The sequence below is a fragment of the Panicum virgatum genome, chromosome 4N, assembly GCF_016808335.1.
Source record: "Panicum virgatum strain AP13 chromosome 4N, P.virgatum_v5, whole genome shotgun sequence".
In the NCBI taxonomy this organism is placed as follows: domain Eukaryota; kingdom Viridiplantae; phylum Streptophyta; class Magnoliopsida; order Poales; family Poaceae; genus Panicum; species Panicum virgatum.
The window spans coordinates 33768533-33790565 of record NC_053148.1 but is presented as its reverse complement, the minus strand read 5'-3'; the positions used below and the strand labels follow the sequence as shown (position 1 = coordinate 33790565).

Sequence of the window (22033 nt, the reverse complement as noted above, 5' to 3'; positions counted from 1 at the left end):
GTGGCATATAGCATGACAAAAGACACATATGATTGCTAATCGATTACTGGCTGCAATCTCAGCCAGGACTCTAGCACTCAAAACAGTAGGCACTAGAGCAGACAAATTGACGGAAAATACATTTGCAACAAAATTGAGGGGTTCAACACACGATCGATAAATTTGCTAATTGAGATTAAAACAACAGAAAATCCGAAGCCGAAGCCCAGACACAGGATGATATTTGAGCAAAGAAAACAACCAAAAAATTAAATTTGGGATTTAAAACAAGTGAAAGAGTAAATGGGGAAGTCCTCTGCTAGCTACAAGTGCTAGTCATCTTTTCTATATAAATTTCAGTACAAGTTTCACTGAAAATTCGGATAGGCCATTCACACGAAAAAAACAAAGAAGAAACAAATAGTTAGTTGCACTTACAACAAGCGAGATGCACCGGTTGGCCAGGGTCAGGGCACCTTGTTAAAATCATGGCCCATGAAACCAGCGATAATCATTCCAGTTAACCCAACCTTGTTAAAATCATGTGTGAATAAACAGCCAGGGTATGTGTGCATTTCCATAGTAATAAATAATTTCAGTTGCAAAACAATATGGTGTTCTATTCCAGCAACCAACCTTCAAGCCAAGGACCCAAGATTGAATAGGACAAAAAGAAAATCACTTCTCCACCATGCAGCTCAGCGTTACATGTTCCTAGATTCCAATTTCCAAAACAAACTAAATAAGTAGCATTGGGTGATGTACTTTAATGGTTTCCTCAAGCTCGAAGCGGGCGACACCGGAGTTCTTTTCATTTCTCCCAGAGGAGAACAACTCAAGTATGTGTTCCAGATATTGTTCAAAGTCTCTAACAATGAAGCAGAATACGAGTATTTCTACATGAGTTGCGCCACCCCTCCGTCAACTTACCAAATCATTCAACCACCAACAAGGAGGCTTCGCCTACCAGTCGAGAGGTTATGATGATTAAGGAAGATTAGCGGACATCCTTCATCGACTTCATCAGAGAATTCAAGCTACCACCAGATGTTGATCCAGAAGGCATTCAAGCAGCAACCATCGTGCGCCGAAGCAAATGATTCATTCTGGTTGGGGATAAGCTTTACAAGCGATTTGCCTCTGGAATACTCAGGAAGTGTGTCACCATCGAAGAAAGCAGAAGTATCTTGATGAAATTCATGACAGATCCTATGGAAACCATGCAGCGTCAAGAACTCTGGTCGAGAAGGCTTACAGATCAGGATTTTTTTGGCCAACAGCCTTGATAGATGCAGAAGACCACGTTCGGTGATGCGCAAGATGTCAATACTTCGACAAGCAAAGCACACGTCCCAGCTCACAACCTGATCACGATCCCTCCATCATGGCCGTTCGCCTGTTGGAGTTTGGACATGATCAGAACTTTAACCACAGGGCCAGGAGGGTTTAATCATGTATTGGTGGCAGTCAACAAGTTTACCAAATGGATCGAGTACAAGCCAATCACCAAGATCTCGGCAGACAGAGCAGTCGATTTCATCTGCGACATCTTGTACCGGTTCGACTTCCCTCACACTATCATCACAGATTTGGGTTCAAACTTCACTTCCCAATCCTTCTGGGAATTTTGCGAGAATGCCTGCATCGACGTCAAGTATGTGTCTGTTGCCCATCCGCGTGCCAATGGCCAGGTTGAGCGTATTGACGGCCAAATACTTTATGGATTGAAGAAAAGGGTTTACGATGCAAATACCAAGAAAGGAGGCAAGTGGATTTATGAGCAACCACATGTTATCTGGGGCTGCGCACTCGGCCCAGCAAGGCAACAGGTCAAACCCCGTTCTTCCTAACGTACAAATCAGAAGCTATTCTCCCTTCAGATATAATGTGGAAGTCTCCAAGAGTTGAAGCATACCAAGAGGGCGAAGCAGATGAGGCTCGACGGCTCGAGTTGGATTCAACAGAAGTGTTGATGCTTTTTTTGGACCAACACACAATCGCACTAGCATGTGCGGCGCAAGGAGGGGCTCGATGCAGCGCCTCCTACGCAGGGCGATCAGGCCGGTCAAGAAGATCGGTCAGACTGGTTCGCTGGGAAAACCAGCGAATGTCTGATGGGAAAACCAGCGAACGTCCGACGAACACTCGTCTGGGAGGGACCCGTCTGGGCAAGTGCGCGCAGGGTTCTTCTAGAATCGGCAGACCACCTAGAATGTCTTCAAACATCGTTATTTGAGATGGAGGGAGTAAAGTTTAATTTAAAGCAAAAGATCTATCCGCATTTTTTTAGAGGTGTTAGAAACGGTATACGCTCTGCTGATGATGTGCATGAAAGCATTAATCTTGTTGCTGCACATTATGATGAGATTAAAAATTCATATGCTACGCAGCATTCAGATCGTGAGAGCCATTATCCTGTGCTAAAAACTATGTATGAGTGCATGTTTCGATCACGCCTTTCACAACAATCCTGCTAAAGATGAACACAACCAATAATGCTCAAGCGAGACAGTTATCTAATAATGGTGGGTTGTTGATGTATCAATAAATTACTGTAGATCACTTTATGTTTAAGCTACTTTAGACCAAATAAGAGTTGGTTTTATGTGTGTCTTTTATATAATATAAATATCTAATTTATTGTTTTTTTTAAAACATATGCCCGTGGCATGTGCATCTCTAATAGTACAAGATAGAAAATAATTGTAAGCATTTATCACTAATATTGGGTCTGCCTTACCTCTCACATTGAACCCATATGCCAGGATCCAAGGAGGTGCGACTAAATGTTGATTCATAGAAATTGCATATTCCAGAATGTTTCTGCGAAGTAATTTTTTCCTCACCTCCCCGCGCATACCCTCTACTGCATGCAGTTGCTCCTGCTTGACGGGTACCGGTGATCAGCCAGCCACGACTCCGCTGTGCCCACCCCGGCCGAGCGCGTCCACCCCGCCGCCACCGCCGCCCTGGCCGAGCGAGCCTCTGCCCTGGCCGACCGCTCCTCCATCGCGCGCGCCCGCTCGTCCGCCGCATGGGCTCGCTCATCCGCCATGCGCTCCGCCGCACATGTCCGCTCCTCCACCATACGCATCGTGGCACGCGCCCGCTCGTCGGCTATGAGGGTCCGCTCAGCCGCCGCGCGAGCCCGCTCCACCGCCGCGCGCATCGTGGTGCGTGCCCGCTCATCCGCTATGCGGGTCCGCTCAGCCGCCGAGCGAGCCCGCTCCTCCGCCGCGCGCGTCGTGGCACGTGCCCGCTCATCCGCCGCGCGCCCCCGTGCATCCGCCGCGCCCGCAGCAAGCACCCGTGCATCCGCCGCGCGCGCTGCCGCTTGCCCCGCCGCGCGTGACCGTGCATCCGCATCACGCATCGGTGCATCCACCGCTCGCGCTGCCGCCTGCCCCGCGCGCGTCCTCCCCACCCCAGTCCAGCGCGTCCACACCTCCGCCACGTGCGCCCAGGCCGAGCACGTGCACCCCACCGTCACCCCTGTCCTGCGGGAAGTGATGTGGCTCACCGAGGCGGCACCCGCCGGCGACGCCTCCTCCGCGTGTGCCCCGGCCGAGCGCGTCCACCCCACCATCGCTACCACGCCACCGTGCTGCACCACAGCAGCTGGCGTCTGCGCTCCGCCCCCGCTTGCGCTTCCTCCTCCATTACCGTAGAGTGGTGGGGCACAGCATTTCAGGCCTCGCCTCTCGCCATCTTGCGCGCGCTCTGCACCTCCCATCTCCCCCTCGGGTCCTGGTCCCGCTTCTTCTCCCCGCACTCCACGCCCAGAATCGCCCACATGCATATGGCACGGGTATACTTGCTGGTTCAGAAAAAATATTCCATCATTACTCTGATGCACACTGGTTAATCCCTGCAATAATTAAACCTTTATTTGCCAGCGGCCTTACCCTTTTTCTCCCGCTTAAATCTGCACTTTCTACGTGAAGCATCTTGATAATTTGGCTTGTTGTTGGTCTTTTGGATCCATCAAGGTCCACACAGACCAGACCTATCTGAATGCATCTTCTTATTTGCTGGTAATAATAAAGTTCTTCATCACTCGTTGTCTTTTGCAGCCTATTTCTCCATTTCTTTATTACCTGCAAAATAAAAAAAAATCAAGAATTACTATAGAGGGAAAATAATAACATCATCTCATTAAAGTCTTGTTTGATTAATCCTCCCCGATGGGGATTGAGAGAGATTTTCAATTGTTGGGAATTTAATCTCTTCCAATCCTCTTCAAACCAAACAAAATCTCTAAAGAAAGTGATGCCGTCTTGAAAATTAAAATTAATCAATTTTCATGCAAGGTCAATAAATTCCTGGGGAGTCTGGTCTGGACAGTTCTCGTCTGGATAGTTCCTGTGTCCGGTCACTATCTCTATGATTATAACACCCAAACTGAATACGTCTGACTTTGTTGTGATTAGACCTTTGTTTATGTATTCCGGCGCCATGTAACCTCTGCATGGCAACAATAGTGCGTCAATTTTGAAGCCTTGCACAACTGCAAAGAAAATTCATTTTAGCCATCACCGAAAGAATAAGCTATCAAGAGCCATTTGACTTACAATGTTCCATCACGATTTATGGTGCAAGTCCAAGTTTTCTCATCACTGAAGAGTCTGGACAAGCCGAAGTCCGCAATTTTAGGCACCATATTGTCATCAAGCAATATGTTTGCAGGTTTTAGATCCATGTGAATAATAGGGGTACTATGTTGCCATTCCTCGTGTAGATAATGTAAACCACAACAAATGCCCTCGATTATTTTGTAGCGTGTGTCCCAACCAAGTCCGGACGCTTCATCTGCATTTGTAAGAAGGCATTACGAAATAAAAATTGGACATCCTCTAACCACATAAACTACAGTCCCAAATAAAAAAGAAAGAACAAGACATGAACATATTGAAGTGTTATACCTGAAAGATACCCACGAAGGTTTCCTTTAGGCATGTACTCCAAGCAAAGCAACCTTTCTGACTTCTCGGCGCAGATGTATTTCCCATTGTACTGTACATATATATTCTCTGTTTCAGAACACCAGCCTACAAGTAACACTATATTTGGGTGTTTAAGCCTCGTAAGATGAGAGGCTTCATTCTCAAAATGCCTATCCTTAACTCCTGGAGATGACGAATTGAATTTTTTCACAGCAATCGTTTTCCCATTTGGTAGCACTCCCTGTTTAAATTGTCTTATTAATAACGGCATGAGTTTCTTTATAGTCTGGTGACATATGCTTGAGAAGACCGAAAGATGTGATTTAATCTTACCTTATATACCGTGCCGAAACCACCTTCACCAAGTACCCGCTCCTCGGAGAAGTTGTTTGTGATGTTTCTCAAATATCCTAGTGGTAGATGGTGTGGTTGTGGAACCGAAGCCGGCGACCAGAGGGGGGGGGGGACAAAATTTCTTCGAAATTCAAATCGTCGGCCTATATCCCAAAATCTCCCAAAACCTCAAGCGTTCTGACCAAGTTTTGGTATAGCTATTGAAAAGCTAAACCAATACAAAAGGCCTCAAACGAGCGAGCGAACCTACGAAGCAAATCGGAAGCAAAACCGAAAAACTGCAGAACTGGTCAGCCTGGACTGGTCTGACCGGTGCGCTATACCGGTCTGACCGGTGCGCTGGACCGGTCTGACCGGTCGTGCCTACCGGTCTGACCGGTGGCACCCAGAAAACCCCGAAAACTTGGATTCAAACGGGAAATCTCGATCAAACGACCACGAAAATCGATGAAACTTGGGGGATTGCTTCGCCCCTACCCCGTGAACATATCCCCAAAAGATCTCGTCCTAAAGATCAACGATTCTTGAGAATTCGAGAGGAGATCAAAAGGGTTGGGGTTTTCTCTAAAACTCAAGAACTCGAATTCGAAAGAGCTCGTGATTCCAGAGGGAGTATGACAGGGCTAGATGCACGGGAATCACAGCTAAGAACTCGTAGCCTCCTCTCAATCAAGTGTACCAAGAATGAAATCAAAAATCCATTGCACAAGGCACAAAACCAGGGGATTGAATCAAATCAAAAGCCCAGAGGGCACGAGGAGGATAGGGCCTCCTTTCCCAATCAAATCCCTTACAAGGTTTCAACAATCCATGGACAAAATCAACTCAAAAGAGAGAAACAGGGGGAGGAGAACACAGGGGCGGCGGCCTGGAGAAACAGAGAGTCCACGAACAGATTACAAAAGCCGCAATAAACCTAACACAAGTGAAGGGGTATTTATACCCGCGGGACCGGTCAGACCGGTGCGCTGGACCGGTCAGACCGGTGTGTTAGACCGGTCAGACCGGTGCCAGGGACCGGTCAGACCGGTTGGCCTGCAGCACCCCCTGTACATGATCTCATCCGACAGCCGAGGTTCTTTCTTCGAAACGAAGTCTTCTCCGCGATGCCGCCGTCTTGATGAAGATCTAGTCCGCGGTTTTGAAGGGTCCGCGAAACCCGGGTAGGTGGCCGGTTTTGAGAAAACCGCCAAAACCTCACGCGCGGGAAGATTCCCGCCTCCACGCCGTGGCCCTAGACGCCGTTCCCGCCTCGGCCTTCTGACAGCCCTAGACGCCGCCCGACGCCCGTCACCTCCTCGCCCGCAGCGAGGCCCTAGACGCCGTCGACGCCCGTCGCCTCCGTCAGTCCCAAGAACGACGCCCGTGCCTCCACGACTTGGCGTCTTCAACCGCCGTCCGCCTCCTTGGTTTTGTGGCGCAAACCAAGAAACCCACCTTCCGTCGCCGCTGGCGCCATCGATCCAGGAGTGGATGCCACAGATGCCGCCCGGTCCGAGCTCCGGTCCCGGCTGCCCTTCACCGCCGTCCACCGCACGGTCCATCGGCCACAGCACCTCCACGGCAGCTCCCCGTCGACACTCGACGCCCGTGTACCTGCAATCCAAAGACCAAGCACACGATCACACCGCACGGTTGACAATTCACTCATCACAAGCAGGATAGAGTACTCAACATTCCTCAATATCCCCCTGGATGAGTGCATTGTCAACACACCACAAACGAACCAAGAGAAGTGAAACCAGAAAAAAACAAAGAAGCACAAGCAAGTGACAAAAGGCTCAGAAAGGCAAGAACAGTCACTTACTCAAGCAAAGATCGATCCCCTAAGACAAGGGCAACGGCTCGACGCAATCGATCAAAAGCCAAAACATGACTCCTCAAAGACAGAGGTAACACTCGACGCAGTCATGCAAGCAGCAGAGGGAAAACGAGAAAACCAGGAGCCAAAACCAAAGCAGAAACTCCCCAAGCAAAGTTTTTCCCTCTCACAAGTGCAACTCTCCCAAAATGATGCACTCTCAAAGCCCTGTGCACAACAAGTTTTTCAAAAATCAAACAAACAAGTCTCCCCCTTGTTCGATCACTTCTCTCAAAATTCTCCCCCTTGTTGGCACATGCACACATCAAGCCTAAAAAGACCTAAAGCTCCCCCTGAAGCAAAAACTCCCCCTGAACAGATGCTATGCCATGAATGCAATGCAGGAGGCGTAAGTGAAAGCATTCAGGGATACAAGGATATGAGCAACATCTAGTCACAAGCATGTGTGCATCCATAAACAGGACCTGCATCTAGCTCAACAGGGTATATCAAATCAGTCTAGAGCTAGGCAAGTTCAGTTTAGGAGAAATAAAAGCATCACCCATGATCTAGTACTAGCAAGTAGGAAATGGAAAGCAGTGCTACTCAAACTCATACAGGTGTGCCAAAACAGCCAAAATAAGTTGCCAACATTCCTTTTTCAATCAAGTTGCCAACATTCCTTTTTCAATCAACTTTATCTCAATCAATTCTTAATGCCAGGGGTTGAAAGCTTGTCATGCTTCACTTAGCAACGAGGCCAAGCCTATGCCAAAAGACAATCAGAAGCTTAAAGCACTCGTTTCAGTCATGCACAGCCTTGCCCGGGTTCTCACAAGTGCAAAGTGAGCCATCCCGAAAGCTCGATCAATGCGACAAGCAATCCCACCTGGATCTTTTCAATCCATTTCAAGAATAGTTCAAGCAATTTTATCAGATTTAGATCATTTCAAGTATGAATAGCTGAACGAAAAGCCACACTAGCATGAATAAGATAGCAAAGCACATCAACACGCCCTAACATGCTAGTAGCCAAGACATGGTGATCATGTTTTCAAATTTTCAAATCAAAATAGCTTAACTCAGATGATGTCATATACACAGTGGAGCAAGCTATACATGATCATATTTATCAACTCACACTAGCAGGCACTAGAAAATCATAGCAATGTATACAAGAATGCTAGTGCAAGTGAGGCAATGCAAAATGCAAACATGTACAATGCATATGCACAATGCAACTACCAAACCTAGAAAACCAAGAGAAGCAAAACAAAGACCTACAAAGCTAACCAAAACAAAAGTTAGCGATCAAAAGGGGTAACAAACCCCAAGCTCCCCTCGCAAGCGAGAAAAAGTGTCCTGCTCAAGCGGTTTGGTGAGAATATCTGCGGTTTGCCTCTCTGAAGGGACATGGATCAAGTCTATGTGGCCTCTCTCATGGTTGTCTCGCAGGAAATGGAATCTGATATCTATGTGTTTGGTTCTGGAGTGTAGGACAGGGTTCTTTGCAATGCTAATGGCTGACATATTGTCTACAAAGATGGGAACCCTACCGAAACTCAATCCATAATCCTGCAAGGTTTGTTTCATCCAAAGTATCTGGGAGCAGCAGCTAGCAGCGGCAACATACTCAGCTTCTGTGGAAGAAAGCGCTACGCTAGCCTACTTGCGAGAGGACCAAGACACCAAAGATGTACCGAGAAATTGACAAGTGCCGGAAGTCGACTTGCGATCCAGCCGACACCCACCGAAATCGGCATCAGAAAAGCCCACCAAAACCAGAGAAGAATCCGCAGAATACCAAAGACCAAATTCAGGGGTGAATTTCAGATACCTGAAGATGCGTTTCACCACCTGCCTGTGGGAGGTGCGCGGAGAAGCCTGATACCGCGCGCAGAGGCAGACGCCGAACTGGATGTCCGGTCGCGTCGCCGTCAGGTACAGGAGAGAGCCGATCATGCTCCTGTACTCCTTCTGGTCCACCGCCTCACCGTCCAAGTCCTCATCAAGCGCCGTAGATGTACTGATCGGAGTCGGCTGAGGAGACAAGTCGCTCATGTCGAACTTCCGCAGCAAGTCTCTAGTGTACTTGGCTTGATGGACAAAAGTGCCCTGAGGAGTTTGCTTGATCTGCAGCCCGAGGAAGAACTGCAACTCACCCATCATGCTCATCTCGAACTCCCTAGACATCTGCTCAGAAAACTTGGACACAAGAGCGTGAGAAGAGCCACCAAAGATAATATCATCCACGTATATCTGAATTAAAAGAAAATTAGTGCCGGATCGCATGAGGAACAAAGTTTTATCAACACATCCCATTTTAAAGCCCTGAGCCAACAAAAAGGTTTTCAATCTATCATACCAAGCTCTAGGTGCCTGTTTCAAACCGTAAAGAGCTTTCTGAAGTTTATAAACACGGTTTGGAAACTTGGGATTTTCGAAACCAGGGGGTTGCTTCACATAAACCTCTTCTTCGATAAAACCATTCAAGAAGGCAGATTTAACATCCATTTGGAAAACTTTAAAACCCTTGGAAGCAGCAAATGCAAGAAAGATTCAAATAGCTTCCAAACAAGCAACAGGAGCAAAGGTTTCCTCAAAATCAATACCCTCTTTTTGGCAAAACTCCTGGGCAACAAGACGAGCCTTGTTTCGAACAACCAAACCATCCTCACCCTGCTTGTTTTTGAAAACCCACTTCGTTCCGATGGGATTACAAGCAGGTGGAGGCTCGACTAAAACCCAAACTTGGTTTCTTTCAAAATTTTCAAGTTCCTCATGCATGGCATTGACCCAATTAGAATCAGAAAGAGCGTGTCCAATATTTTTGGGCTTAAAAGAGGCAACAAATGCTGAATGAGCAAAGCCAGCGATACTTGTTACCTTGGACCTGGTGACTCGCTCGTTGAGATCACCTAGCATCTGTTGAGGTGGATGGCGGCGCTGAATGTGTCGCGGTGCTTCCCGTGTCGAAGTCGCCTCCTCCTCAACCAAAGCTGGTGCCTCCTCAGGTGCAGCAGGTGAAGCCTGAGTCACCTCCTCGAACAGCCCCCGTGAAGTAGACGTAGTCGGATCGGGGCCGTCGTCATCGTCCGAGCTCGTAGCAGAGATAGCCGGGTCCACAGCACGCGTGGTAGCCTCAGCCTCGCCATCTGCAGCTTCTTCCTCCTCATCTTCAAAGATGGAGGTGTCGAGCTCATCATCTCCTGCAACTTCAAAGACAGAAGAATTGCACGGTGCAGTCTCGTCGAAAGTGACTTCACAAGTCTCTCTGACGATGTTAGTATCAATAATCAGCACACGGTACGCTCTAGAGTGAGAAGCATAACCGAGAAAGACACCGTCAGAAGAGCGAGACTCAAACTTATCAAGATTTCCATCTTTCAGCACAAAGCACCGGCAACCGAAAACTCTGAGATGGTTAACACGGGGCTGGCGTCCAAACCGCAACTCATAAGAAGTCCTGTGCATGAAAGCACGCAAGAAAATGCGGCTTGGACATGTAACAAGCGGTGTTAACCGCCTCAGCCCAGTATTTGCGAGGAGTCCTATGCTCATCGAGCATCGTCCTCGCCATCTCAACCAGCGTCCGATTCTTCCGCTCTACAACTCCATTCTGCTGTGGAGTGTAGGGAGAAGAATACTGGTGTTCAAGCCCTTGATCACTGCAAAAGACATCAAAACGAGCGTTTTTGAATTCTGTGCCATTGTCAGAGCGGATCGCTCGCATGGCCTGGGGTAGCTCGTTTTTCAATCTCAAGATCAAGTCTCGAACAAACTCGAAAGCCTCATCCTTGGTTCTCATGAAAAAGACCCAAGAATAGCGAGAAAAGTCGTCCACAATCACAAGCACGTACCACTTCCCACCAACAGACATCACCCTGGAAGGACCAACAGTGTCCATGTGTAGCAACTCTCCAGGGTGAGAAGTCATCACCTGATTAACAGGCGGATGAGAAGCAGAAATCATTTTCCTGTGGCGACACGGATGGCAAACAAGGTTCTTCTCAAACTTCAATTTGGGCAATCCTCGGATCAGGCCAAGTGAGCTCAGTCTCGACAACAAATCGAAGCTCAAATGTCCTAGTCTCCTATGCCACCTCCACAAATCAGAAGAAGAACCAGCCATCAAGCAATGAGAAGGGCCAAAAGGAGTTCCAGAGAAGTCAACCAAGAAAACTCGATCGCGAGGTGTAATCCGGCAAACCAAATCTCCCCTGGAATCCAAAACACGCGAACAGCCCTCCTTGAAGCGAACCTCAAACCCCTCATCAAGAAGTTGCGAAACAGAGAGCAAATTAAAACCAAGATTCGAAACCAAAGCAACTTCTCTCAGGGTAAAGCGATCAGAAACTCGAACAGCGCCAAGTCCACGTACCTTTCCTCTTCCATTATCCCCGAACACAATGTACTCCTTTGAGCGCATCGGGGTGAGGCTGGAGAACCATTTGTCATTTCCGGTCATGTGGCGCGAACAACTGGAGTCCATGATCCACCTGTTCTCCAAGCCTCCGACCTGCACATCAGTAGTGAGACAAAGGGTGAGCAAATGTCTCAACACTAGGGTTAGCAAAGTGAGAAGCAAACCAGTGTCGAGCCATTTGCTCTACAGAAGGGTTAGCAAAACCAGACAAAGCGTATCCCCCGTCCCGTCTACCGCGTGACTGACGAACGCCACCACGAGGAAAGCGTGGAGCCTCAAAACCTCCTCCAAAGCCTCGGTCTCGTGGTCCATAGCCGTACTGAAAACGACCAGGAGCACTGTCGGCAAAGCGACCACCTGCTGGAGCATGGTAACCACCACCGTCTCCCTGACCTCCACCTACACGGTGCGCCCTAGCATCTCGCCTATCACCACTCCGAAAAGGACCATGCACCCGAGCAGAGTACATGTCCGCGTTCCGTCTCTCCTGCTCTCTCCTCACAGCCCGCTTCCTCCTGAAGCAAAACTCCTCCAGGTGACCTTCCCTGTCACAGAAGTGGCAGTGGTACCTCACCTCACGCTTGGGAGGTGGAGGCCTAGCCTGCGGACGGGGAGGAGCAGCCCTCTTCTTCTGGGCAACCTGGGCTGTGGCAGCAGGGAGCGTGTCGAGGGAGTTCCTCAGCTCATTGGGCTTTGGAACCCAAACCTGCTTCTGCGGAGGTGCTTTCGGTGGTTCTTTAAGCACACCATCCACGGGGTCAACAAGCAAGGGCTGCGTGCTCGTACTAGCAGTGTTACCAGCAGCCTTGCCGATCTTACCATACAACATGTCAAAGTCTGACTTCGTGTATGTGTAACCGACCCCAAACCCATCACCACGCTTGAACTGCTTAATCATCATGCCCAACTGCGGCTCACTGCTAGAAACCCAACTCAGAATCGCCCTAAGATAGGTATTCTCATTCTCCAAGTTTACTTTCTCTACCGCAAGACTATCTAAATCAGCAATCAAACCAGGGCAAACATAGCAGTCAATAGGTGGGCTAGACTCTAAGACCTTAGTCTTTCCAAAAGACTTGATCAAAGCGTTCTTCTCCTCTAGCTCCGACCTAAGCGTGGGACAAAGCTTACAAGCACCAAGCAAAACTAGCCTAGACTTCATCTCCTCTAACTCGCACACAACAGTAGCAAACTTGGACTGCAACGAAGCTAGATCGGACTTAAAGATAGGACACTCCTCGCATTCAAGCACATCGCTAACAATAGGAGCATCCTTAACCAGTTCTAGTTCATGCTTGGCCTTAGCGAGCTCATGAGAAACGTCAGCAAGCGAAATCTTAGCAACATCTAAGTCCGCGACGTTCTCATCATGCTTGGCTCGGAGAGCAACAAGATCGTTCATGTGAGATATGCAGCCAGTGCACTCATCCTCACTAGACTTCTCCCTAGCACAAGCCAGCTCAGCCCTAAGCTTTCTACGCTCTCTAGCTGCTTCCTTAAGCAGCCTCTTCTGGTTGTCGAGAGTGGCGTACAACTCCCTAACCTCTGTATCAAGCAGGTCGATCGTGGAGTTTACCTCTGAATCGCTCTCGGATCCAGGAGAAGAACCGGAGTGCGTCGGTGTAGCATGTCCACCCGAAGACGCACGAGCACCATTGGCTTCGCCCGCCATGGTGCAGAAGCTCTTGCGCCGACCGGCCGCAAAGCAAAGGCCGATGAAGCCGGTGGCTTCCTTGTCCCGCTTCTTCTTCTTCTTGTCGTCATCGTCGGAGGTCGGTGAAGAAGAGCGGTCGGTGTCGGAGCTCTTGTCGAGGTCGCTGAGCTGCGCCAGGAAGGCCTTCTCCCGCTTCTTGGCCTTGTACTGGAAGCGCTTCTTGAGCGACTCCTTGTCGAAGCGTCCTCCCCGGTCACGACTGCGGTGCTTGTGGCGCCGACGCTCCTTGTTGGAGCCTCCCTCGTCGCGGTCGCGGTGGCGGTAGTAGTCGAAGGAGTTGTTCTGGCCACCGCCGGACTTCTTGGGGCAATCGGCGATGAAGTGGTTTAGATCGCCGCAGTTGTAGCACCCGGGGTTCTTCTTCCTCTGCCTGTTGTGATAGATGCGCTGGAACTTGCTGATGAGAAGGCACAAGTCGTCATCGCCCAGCGTCTCCAGCTGCTTATCTGAAACAGAAGGCAAAGAGGCAAGAGAAAAGCCAAGAGCAGAGTTAGCATTAGAGCTCGATCCACCTGGGCCAGTCACAAGAGCGACGCTCTTGGAAGGAGGGGCACCATTGAGCTTGGCTCGTGTCTGGTTATCCACCTCCGTGGCCTTGAGCTTGCTGAAAAGCTCATTCACGGTCAGAGTCTCATAGCCTGCAGACTCAATGATCGTGTTCACCTTGAGATCCCACACAGAGCGATCAAGTGCGTAAAGCAACTTGAGGGCCTTCTCGTGCTCTGTGTACTCAAGGGCACCAGCAGATCTGTTCGCATTGACCTTGTTCACAATCGACTGAAAACGACTGAACATCAGGTCAATGCTCTCACCCGGCTCATGTGTGAAGTTCTCGTACTCACACCGGTGAGTCTCGAACAGTCTGGCCTTCACCTGAGGTGTACCCTCGTGGTAGTTCTCAAGGCACGTCCAAATCTTGTGGGCTTCCTGAAAACCCTGGACGCGTGAGAACTCCGCACGAGAAACGCCAGCGAACAAGGCATTGACGGCCTTGGCGTTAGCCTCGTGCTGGGTCACCTGAAGAGACGTGGTCCGAACAGCCAGCACCTCGTAAAGCTGGTTCTTGGTAATCTCCCAGACATCGGCTCCCATGTTCTGCAGGAAGGCTCTCATTCGAACCTTCCAGTAGGCATAGTCCTCGCCAGAAAACACCGGGATCTTACCAAGACTCGCCATGGTCGCCGAGTGGTTTTCGAACCGGTTAAGGTACTGAAAACCTCAACCAAGCTCTGATACCAATTGTGGGACCGAAGCCGGCGACCAGAGGGGGGGTGAATGGGAGCCGATCAAAATTTCTTCGAAATTCAAATCGTCGGCCTATATCCCAAAATCTCCCAAACCCTCAAGCGTTCTGACCAAGTTTTGGTATAGCTATTGAAAAGCTAAACCAATACAAAAGGCCTCGAACGAGCGAGCGAACCTACGAAGCAAATCGGAAGCAAAACCGAAAAACTGCAGAACTGGTCAGCCTGGACCGGTCTGACCGGTGCGCTATACCAGTCTGACCGGTGCGCTGGACCGGTCTGACCGGTCGTGCCTACCGGTCTGACCGGTGGCACCCAGAAAACCCCGAAAACTTGGATTCAAACGGGAAATCTCGATCAAACGACCACGAAAATCGATGAAACTTGGGGGATTGCTTCGCCCCTACCCCGTGAACATATCCCCAAAAGATCTCGTCCTAAAGATCAACGATTCTTGAGAATTCGAGAGGAGATCAAAAGGGTTGGGGTTTTCTCTTAAACTCAAGAATTCGAATTCGAAAGAGCTCGTGATTCCAGAGGGAGTAGGACAGGGCTAGATGCACGGGAATTACAGCTAAGAACTCATAGCCTCTTCTCAATCAAGTGTGCCAAGAATGAAATCAAAAATCCATTGCACAAGGCACCGCCCGTCACCTCCTCGCCCGCAGCGAGGCCCTAGACGCCGTCGACGCCCGTCGCCTCCGTCAGTCCCGAGACCGACGCCCGTGCCTCCACGACTTGGCGTCTTCAACCGCCATCCGCCTCCTTGGTTTTGTGGCGCAAACCAAGAAACCCGCCTTCCGCCGCCGCTTGCGCCCTCGATCCAGGAGTGGACGCCACAGCTGCCGCCCGGTCCGAGCTCCGGTCCCGGCTGCCCTTCACCGCCGTCCACCGCACGGTCCATCGGCCACAGCACCTCCACGGCAGCTCCCCGTCGACACTCGACGCCCGTGTACCTGCAATCCAAAGACCAAGCGCACGATCACACCGCACGGTTGACAATTCACTCATCACAAGTAGGATAGAGTACTCAACATTCCTCAGTGGTTCTAAACTTCCATCTTGTAATATGCTCTCCAGCTTGCCACATCTGCTAGAGTCACCGTCCATTTTCTTTTAAACAAAATTTTGACTGCAGAAGAAGCACTATCACATGATCGCAAACATCTACTTGTCTTCCCCAGCGTGCAGGCCTGCAGGGTGAAACTTCTGTGTGAATGATGTCACCGAAGCAAGAAAACTGTATAAAGTAGATGAAATATATGGTGTCAAAATCCACGAACTGACCACAGAAGACAAATTGTTGGCTCATTCAACCTGATTCCAGAGGGGGGGGGTTTATTTTTTTTAATAAAATTTCTTTATGTAAAAAGAGTTGCACAAAGATTATGCATGGAGTCTAGGAATTGCAAAAAAAAAACTCGGCCGGGTGGGGAAAGACCGTCCCACCGGTATTAGCTTAAGAAGAAGCATCGGCTTCTCCGACCGAGAAAATCCCCGAACCCTGGCCCCGCCCTGACACTGGGAGACGTAACCCTTGGGAACTACCTGCCTGGGCCATGTAAGGGTCATCAGACCGACCTGGGTCGTCTCACAACCAGTGCTTTGGCACACGGGGCCAGCGAGAGGATTTTTTTACCCTCAGCCTGAAATTCGCTCCCACGGGGAGTCGAACTCAGGACCTGAGGGGTGCCGCCGGAGTGACTAACCAACTAGGCTAGCATTCTTTGGCGTCTAGGAATTGCATATCTTCCATTAAATCACCCCACCAATCTTTTTGTATATATGTACCCCAGCGTGATGCTTAGCACTAAATTTTGGCACCGAGTAATTTGGCGCCAAAGAAAGACGGGAAACAGTCGTATACTATGGGGGTGTTTAGAAATAGGGACTTCAAAAAAGTCTTAGGGACTTTTTAGTATTTAGAAGTATTAAATAAATATTAATTATAAAACTAACTGCAGAACCCTGGGGCTAAACTGCGAGACGAATCTAATGAGGTATCTTAATTTATGATTAGCGAATGGTTACTGTAGCATCACTGTAGCAAATTATGAATTAATTAGGCTCATTAGATTCGTCTCGCGAAAAAGCACTCAGCTGTCAAAAAACATTTATAAACATATTTTATTTAATACTATAAAATAGTAAGATTCCTTTTGATGTGATAGAGATTTTTGAAAAAAATTCTGGAGCCAAACAAGGCCTATGTGAGCTAGCCAACTAATTTTGGGATCTGAACAAAGTACAGACTACAGAGTAGACTCCGAAATCATTTTTTCAAGACACTGAAAACATAGCAGAGGATTAGATCGACTAACCTGGAGAAGATCTTGAGGCTTGCAGAGGTGCTGGATCCGGAAAGAATGGGATAAGCCACCGTGCTGTGCTGACCAATCAAATGACTAATGGTAGGGACGAGCACTATGCGTGGTTGTGAGTTGATCTGAGTCAACCCAGTGGGTAACTGGGTACAGCCGTACAGGTACCCCACCCCCAAAAAGAAAAAGGAAGAAAGGAAAAAAACGAAGGACGAAACCAAGAAACATACGGGCATGCTGTGGGCCTCCATAAACATCAGACATCAGCTTCACTTGGAGGCACCATTGGTGCTCCCTCCATCCAAAAAAAAGCAATTCTTTAAAATCTGATCAAATTTATATAAAATAGAATTAACATTATAGTTACAAAATAAATATTATTAAATTAATTGTGTAATATATTTTCATACTAAATCTATTTAAAGAAATAAATGTTAGTATCTTTTGTCTAAATTTGATTAAAATTGAAATTGATTGACTCTTGGAAAGGGAACCAAGGCACAGGAGGTGGTATGGACACTCCGAGTGCCTCTGCTCCTCCCCAAGAACTGCAGCCCCCGCGACTGGTCCTAGCCCAGTGCGGAGGGTACTGCAATTTCCAAGGAAGCTAGTCGTCAAGAGGGCAAAAATGTAAGATTCTTACTTGACAAAGTAGTTGATGCTGCTTCTGGTGAACCAATGGCTCTTTCTAACTCTTGCATTTTCCAACGGTGTCTCCGATCTGAACTTGCCGCCGCTGCGGCCGGTGGTGGCACCATTGACTGCTCTAACGCAGGGTCCTATGGGTGACGCTCCGGAGTCGTCCGTGCTTGGCACAAAGGTGCCTACTCCGGCCAGCACTCCTCCTCCCGCTCCGACTGATACATCTGCGCCAGCTGGGGAGGGAGGGAGCAGGAGATGGAGCGCCTGCGGCGGTAGCAGAGCTGTCTCCTTATCACGGCGGGACGACCCTAGAGCCAGAGCCGCTCAGGACCAGAGCCCCTGGGGTGGCTCATCCTAGGGTGTCGGGTGAGGTCCCTGCTGGGCTTATCCACGACGATCTTTTGGAAGAGCGGGTCTGCAAGAAGATGTTGAACTCGCTGAAGCAAGTGAATATTCATCACAAGGTAACATCCTTCTGTATGATATGTAGTCGCATTTTTGCCTTTACAGATGTACTCGTAATGACATCTCTTGTATGGGTTGTGTAGAAAATGGCCCTGCGATCCCGAGTCAAGTAATCCATTTTGTTTGTGATGTCAGAATGACTCCAGCAGGTTCCTGCGCTTAAGCAGGAGCTTGAGGAAAAGCATGACTTGATTGCCGAACTCAGGGAGCAGCTGGCTGCACCTCGGGAAGGTGCCACTAGTTCCTCTAGCCAGTACCAAGAGGAGCTTGCTCAACTCAAGAGTAAGCATCTCTTTTGAATGTTTTGCATAGTACGTGTACTATTTCTGTTGTTTTATGCCTTGTGACCTTGCTCTGCAGGGGAAAGGGATCAAGCTCTCCAAGATTGCGCGGAACTGCATTAGTCCAAGGTGGATCTCGAAGAGTACAAGAAAACCTTAGAGCAGCAGCTGGAACAAGCTGACAAGAAGCTTGTTGAACAGCAATATAGTATCCAGAAGTTGAATCGGGATAAAGATAGGAGAGACCAGGAGATCTGCAACCTGGAGGAGGCGGCTCGAGTTGTCATTGACATGGTGCAGCCTCTGCATCCTGGGTATGTGGATTCTAGGTCAGTCTTGGAGAGACTCAAGCTTGTTCCTGACTGGCTGAAGGACGCTCCCAAGAGAAGATCTTCTAGGAGATAGGCCAATAGCATAGTATATGGCCTTTATGTATATAACCTTTTGCCACTTTCTGACATATATAATGTCTTCTGGAACGTGGTCCTACAATTTCCTGTTATGCTCATTGTCTTCTATAATTAGATGAGCTCGATTGAGTGCCTTTATTACATGCGCGTGGCATGCTTATAGTGTGGATGTCTCAAGGATGTAATAGTAGTCGCTCGTGGCTTGGACTTGTAGTTCCTGGTTGAAGTCTGGTCCGAAGGTAATAGTATGTAGTGTCTTCAGCTCTGATCCTTGTAGGTAGTAGTCGAGCAAGCCTTCTTCCGTGTAGGAGCCGTCCTCTTTTAAAAGAGAGAGACTACTTGAGTACTATCCTAATGGGAAGTAATCGAAAAGACCTTTCGCCGAGTTCAAGGGCTCGAACTTAACAAAACTGCCCGTGCTCCTAACGTTGTAGGGTCACGGAGGGGTTGTCGGGGTGGTAACATCGTCCCAGGGAGAGCAAAACTGCCCGAGTACTGGCCCTGCAGGGAGTAGTCGGAGATGCTTCCCGTCGAGTTTGAAAGGCTTTAGGGTAACATAAACTGCCCGTGCACCTGCCGAAATAGGATCACAGAGATGTTACCGGGGTGGGAACACCATCCTAGGGAAAGCAAAACTGCCTGAGTACTAGCCCTGCAGGGGGAGTCGGAGATGCTTCCCGCCGAGTTCAAAGGCTCGGGGGTAACAAAAACTGCCCGTGCATCTGCCAAAAAAGGATCACGAAGATGATACCGGGGTGGAAACACCGTCTCAGGGAGTACAAAACTGCTGGAGTATTGGCCCTGTAGGGAGTAGACGGAGATGCTTCCCGCTAAGTTCAAAGGCTGGAGGGTAATAGAAACTTCCAGTGCACCTGCCGAAACAGGATCACGGAGATGTTACCGGGGTGGGAACACCATCCCAGGGGGAGCAAAATTGCTCGAGCACTGACCTTCCAGGGAGTAGACGGAGATGTTACAGGGGTGGGTACACCGTCCCAGGGAGAGAAAAACTGACCGAGTACTGGCCCTGCACGGAGTAGTCGGAGATTCTTCCCGCTGAGGTCAAAGGCTCAAGGGCAACAGAAACTGCTCGTGCACCTGCCAAAACAGAATTACAGAGATGTTACTCGGGTGGTAACACCATCCTAGGGAGAGCAAAACTGCCTAGGTACTGGTCCTGCAGGGAGTAGTCGAAGATGCTTCCCACCAAGTTCAAAGGCTCGAGGGCAACAGAAACAGCCTGTGCACCTGTCCCACCGAGTCCCATCTTAGCCCGGAGAGCCACGTCATCCAACTCGTGTGGAGTTTGGCTAGTTGTGGAATTACCGCACTGGGTAGCAGGTCTCGGGAAAGAGTTAATTCCCTGAATGCCATTGAAAAATATAACTCATCCTTTGTATGCCACTGAATGGCATGTGGGGGATTTTTTTGTGTCTATGACATGTGGGGCCAATGGCATATAAGAGATGGTTATAATTTTCAGTGGCATATAGGGAATTGACCCCTCGGGAAATGCTCCTCAGGTGCTTGGTGGTTGTGTAAGCTATATTGGAAGTTGTCCAACATCTTTTTGGCCTTTGACTTTTGCCAGAGTTCGCCGATCATGTGTGGGTTGAGTAACCCTTCCATGAATAGGTTGACATCATCAGACCAGTCATCAAGGTTGTCGAAATCGTCCGGGTTGTCAAGACTATTTAAGTAGTCAATGAATTCCTGATCGTCATTTGGATCGAGGAATTCACGGTTGATCTTAATGGATTCGGAGTTGAGTGGGTCAGTATTATCGAGCCCACTCATGAAGTTGCCAAATTCTTTATTTAATTTTGCCTCAGGAGCGTCGTGCTCCTTGGCATTCAAGGTGTTCTCGGCTAGGTTGATGCAATCTAGCAGAGAGTTGTGTACTCGATCCAGTTGAGCAACAAGATCATCTAGTCGAGGGTAGCGCGGCCTCGTTGTTCGAGGATTTCCGGCGATCAAGGCGCCATTTCTCCTAGAGTGGTTCAGTGACATTGATGCACTCTAGGAAGGATTTGTCAACTCAATCCAGATGAGTTGTGACATCCTCTAGTTGAGAGTGGTGTGCCGCTGTAGAGCTTGTGACATATGGAACGCCGCTCTGTTCTAGGGTAGCTTGTGCCAGGTTGATGCACTGGGCGATCTTTTCTGAGACATCGTCCACTCCTTCGAGTATATAGATTTCCTGAGGGAGGGATGCTGCCTCAGGGTCAGTCCAGTACCTTTTGATTAGATCAAAATTTTCTTCCTCCCGGGAGTCCTCAGGGGATTATCTGTGTCGGCTGCTGAGGTTGCTGAGTTGTTCGAGAGAGGTTGATCGGTGGAGATGAACTACATGCTCTCGTGATCGTCGAGGTGGTTAGTGAAACCGCCCTAGCCATCTGCAACATAGGACCATGACCCAAAGGTGAAGGTTGTGCCCTTTTACAGGGCATCGTCGCGGTTGGGAGAGGCCCTCGAGTTCGTCGGGAGATCATCGGAGACCTGCCCCACAGTGGGCGTCAGCTGTCAGTGTCTACCTAGGGATACCCTTTGGTGGATGGATGATCGTGGAAAAGGTGCCAAGATCAAGAACACGTTGGTGCAAGCAACACAAGGGATTAGACAGGTTCGGGCCGCGAGAGTTGCGTAATACCCTACATTTTGTGTGGTTTGTATTGCTTAGGAGGAATGCTTTAGTGTCCCTAAAGGGTCGATGGGTTGGAGGGGTCCCTGCCCGCCCTTATATAAGTCGGGGAAGTTGGGTTACATGGAAACCCTAGGTCGGTTTACCATCTAGAGTTTACCCCGAGTACTTTCCGAGTGGTTTCTATCCGATCCGACTGGTACCAGATATGATATGGGTATTTATATGTTGTATCTATACACAATATTCCCTACCCTTTATCTCATACAGGGCCGTGCCACATCAGGGACCCCGAGGCCTTGGGTCTGACACTGTCCGGTCGGACGTCCTCCGCCGCCAGTGGTTTGCATCCTGGCACAACATGAGTCCTCATCTCCTACTCTTGTCCTCCTCTGTCCTCTCCATCTCCGGTTCCTCACTCCATCTTGAAAACCTAACCTTAGCCTAGTCTTCCACTCGTCATCTCCTTTTTCCTACCCGCTACTATCATCTACCTTGCCAGCGGTTCTGGTGCTCCGGACTCGCAGGTACATTCACCCTCCTCCTCCTCTTTCTTGTTCTTTCTTTCCTTTGTTAATATGTGTCTGATTTCTTCCTCTCCTCTATTTCTTTGGCACTGGATGCACGGAGCCGTCGAGGAACCAGACATCAAAGATGGAGGATGACGGGCACTCCATCAATGACGAGATTCGGCTGATGGGAGAGATCGGAGATGATGAAGAAGACTTGCTCGCAGGATAGGAGGAGCTCTTTGGCCGTGATGCTGAAGTGCCGATTGACCTTGCTAACGCCAGCAAGGGAGATGTTGCTGG

The 22033-nt window shown here is 49.2% G+C and overlaps 1 protein-coding gene and 1 long non-coding RNA gene across 13 annotated transcripts; one reads left to right on the top strand and one right to left on the bottom strand.

Annotated features, from left to right (window-relative positions):
* Positions 1-526: 526 nt before the first annotated feature.
* Positions 527-16938, bottom strand: LOC120670545 (serine/threonine-protein kinase Nek8-like). Of its 10 annotated transcripts, XM_039950669.1 has the most exons (10): positions 16783-16938; positions 15511-15654; positions 5256-5353; positions 4902-5163; positions 4551-4788; positions 4302-4443; positions 3885-4076; positions 1460-3796; positions 1235-1375; positions 527-1119 (listed from the first exon to the last, which is right to left on the bottom strand). In XM_039950669.1, the coding sequence occupies exons 2-8, from the start codon at positions 15569-15571 to the stop codon at positions 2843-2845; spliced, it is 1947 nt and encodes a 648-aa protein (XP_039806603.1). In that variant the 5' UTR covers positions 15572-15654; positions 16783-16938; the 3' UTR covers positions 527-1119; positions 1235-1375; positions 1460-2842. The 10 variants fall into 10 exon arrangements, with proteins under 10 accessions (XP_039806603.1, XP_039806601.1, XP_039806606.1 ...); XM_039950667.1 differs by having other exon boundaries at positions 527-1375; XM_039950672.1 differs by having other exon boundaries at positions 527-1375; positions 4917-5163.
* A 322-nt stretch (positions 16939-17260) lies between these two features.
* On the top strand, positions 17261-18721 carry LOC120670546. Of its 3 annotated transcripts, XR_005673241.1 has the most exons (4): positions 17261-17412; positions 17558-17888; positions 17973-18171; positions 18250-18721. It is a non-coding gene; the product is annotated as an uncharacterized LOC120670546 (long non-coding RNA). The 3 variants fall into 3 exon arrangements; XR_005673240.1 differs by lacking the exon at positions 17261-17412 and having other exon boundaries at positions 17448-17888; XR_005673242.1 differs by lacking the exon at positions 17261-17412 and having other exon boundaries at positions 17448-17888; positions 18025-18171; positions 18250-18718.
* The last annotated feature ends 3312 nt before the right edge of the window (positions 18722-22033 follow it).

Coding starts and splice junctions, on each gene's coding strand:
- LOC120670545 (XM_039950668.1), bottom strand. CDS start 15,571: ATGGACGGTGACTCTAGCAGATGTGGCAAGCTGGAGAGCATATTACAA. Junction 5,354..15,510: donor ATTACAAGATGGAAGTTTAG/AACCACTGAGGA, acceptor CTTCGGTTCCAC/AACCACACCATCTACCACTA. Junction 4,789..4,901: donor CCTTCGTGGGTATCTTTCAG/GTATAACACTTC, acceptor TTACAAATGCAG/ATGAAGCGTCCGGACTTGGT.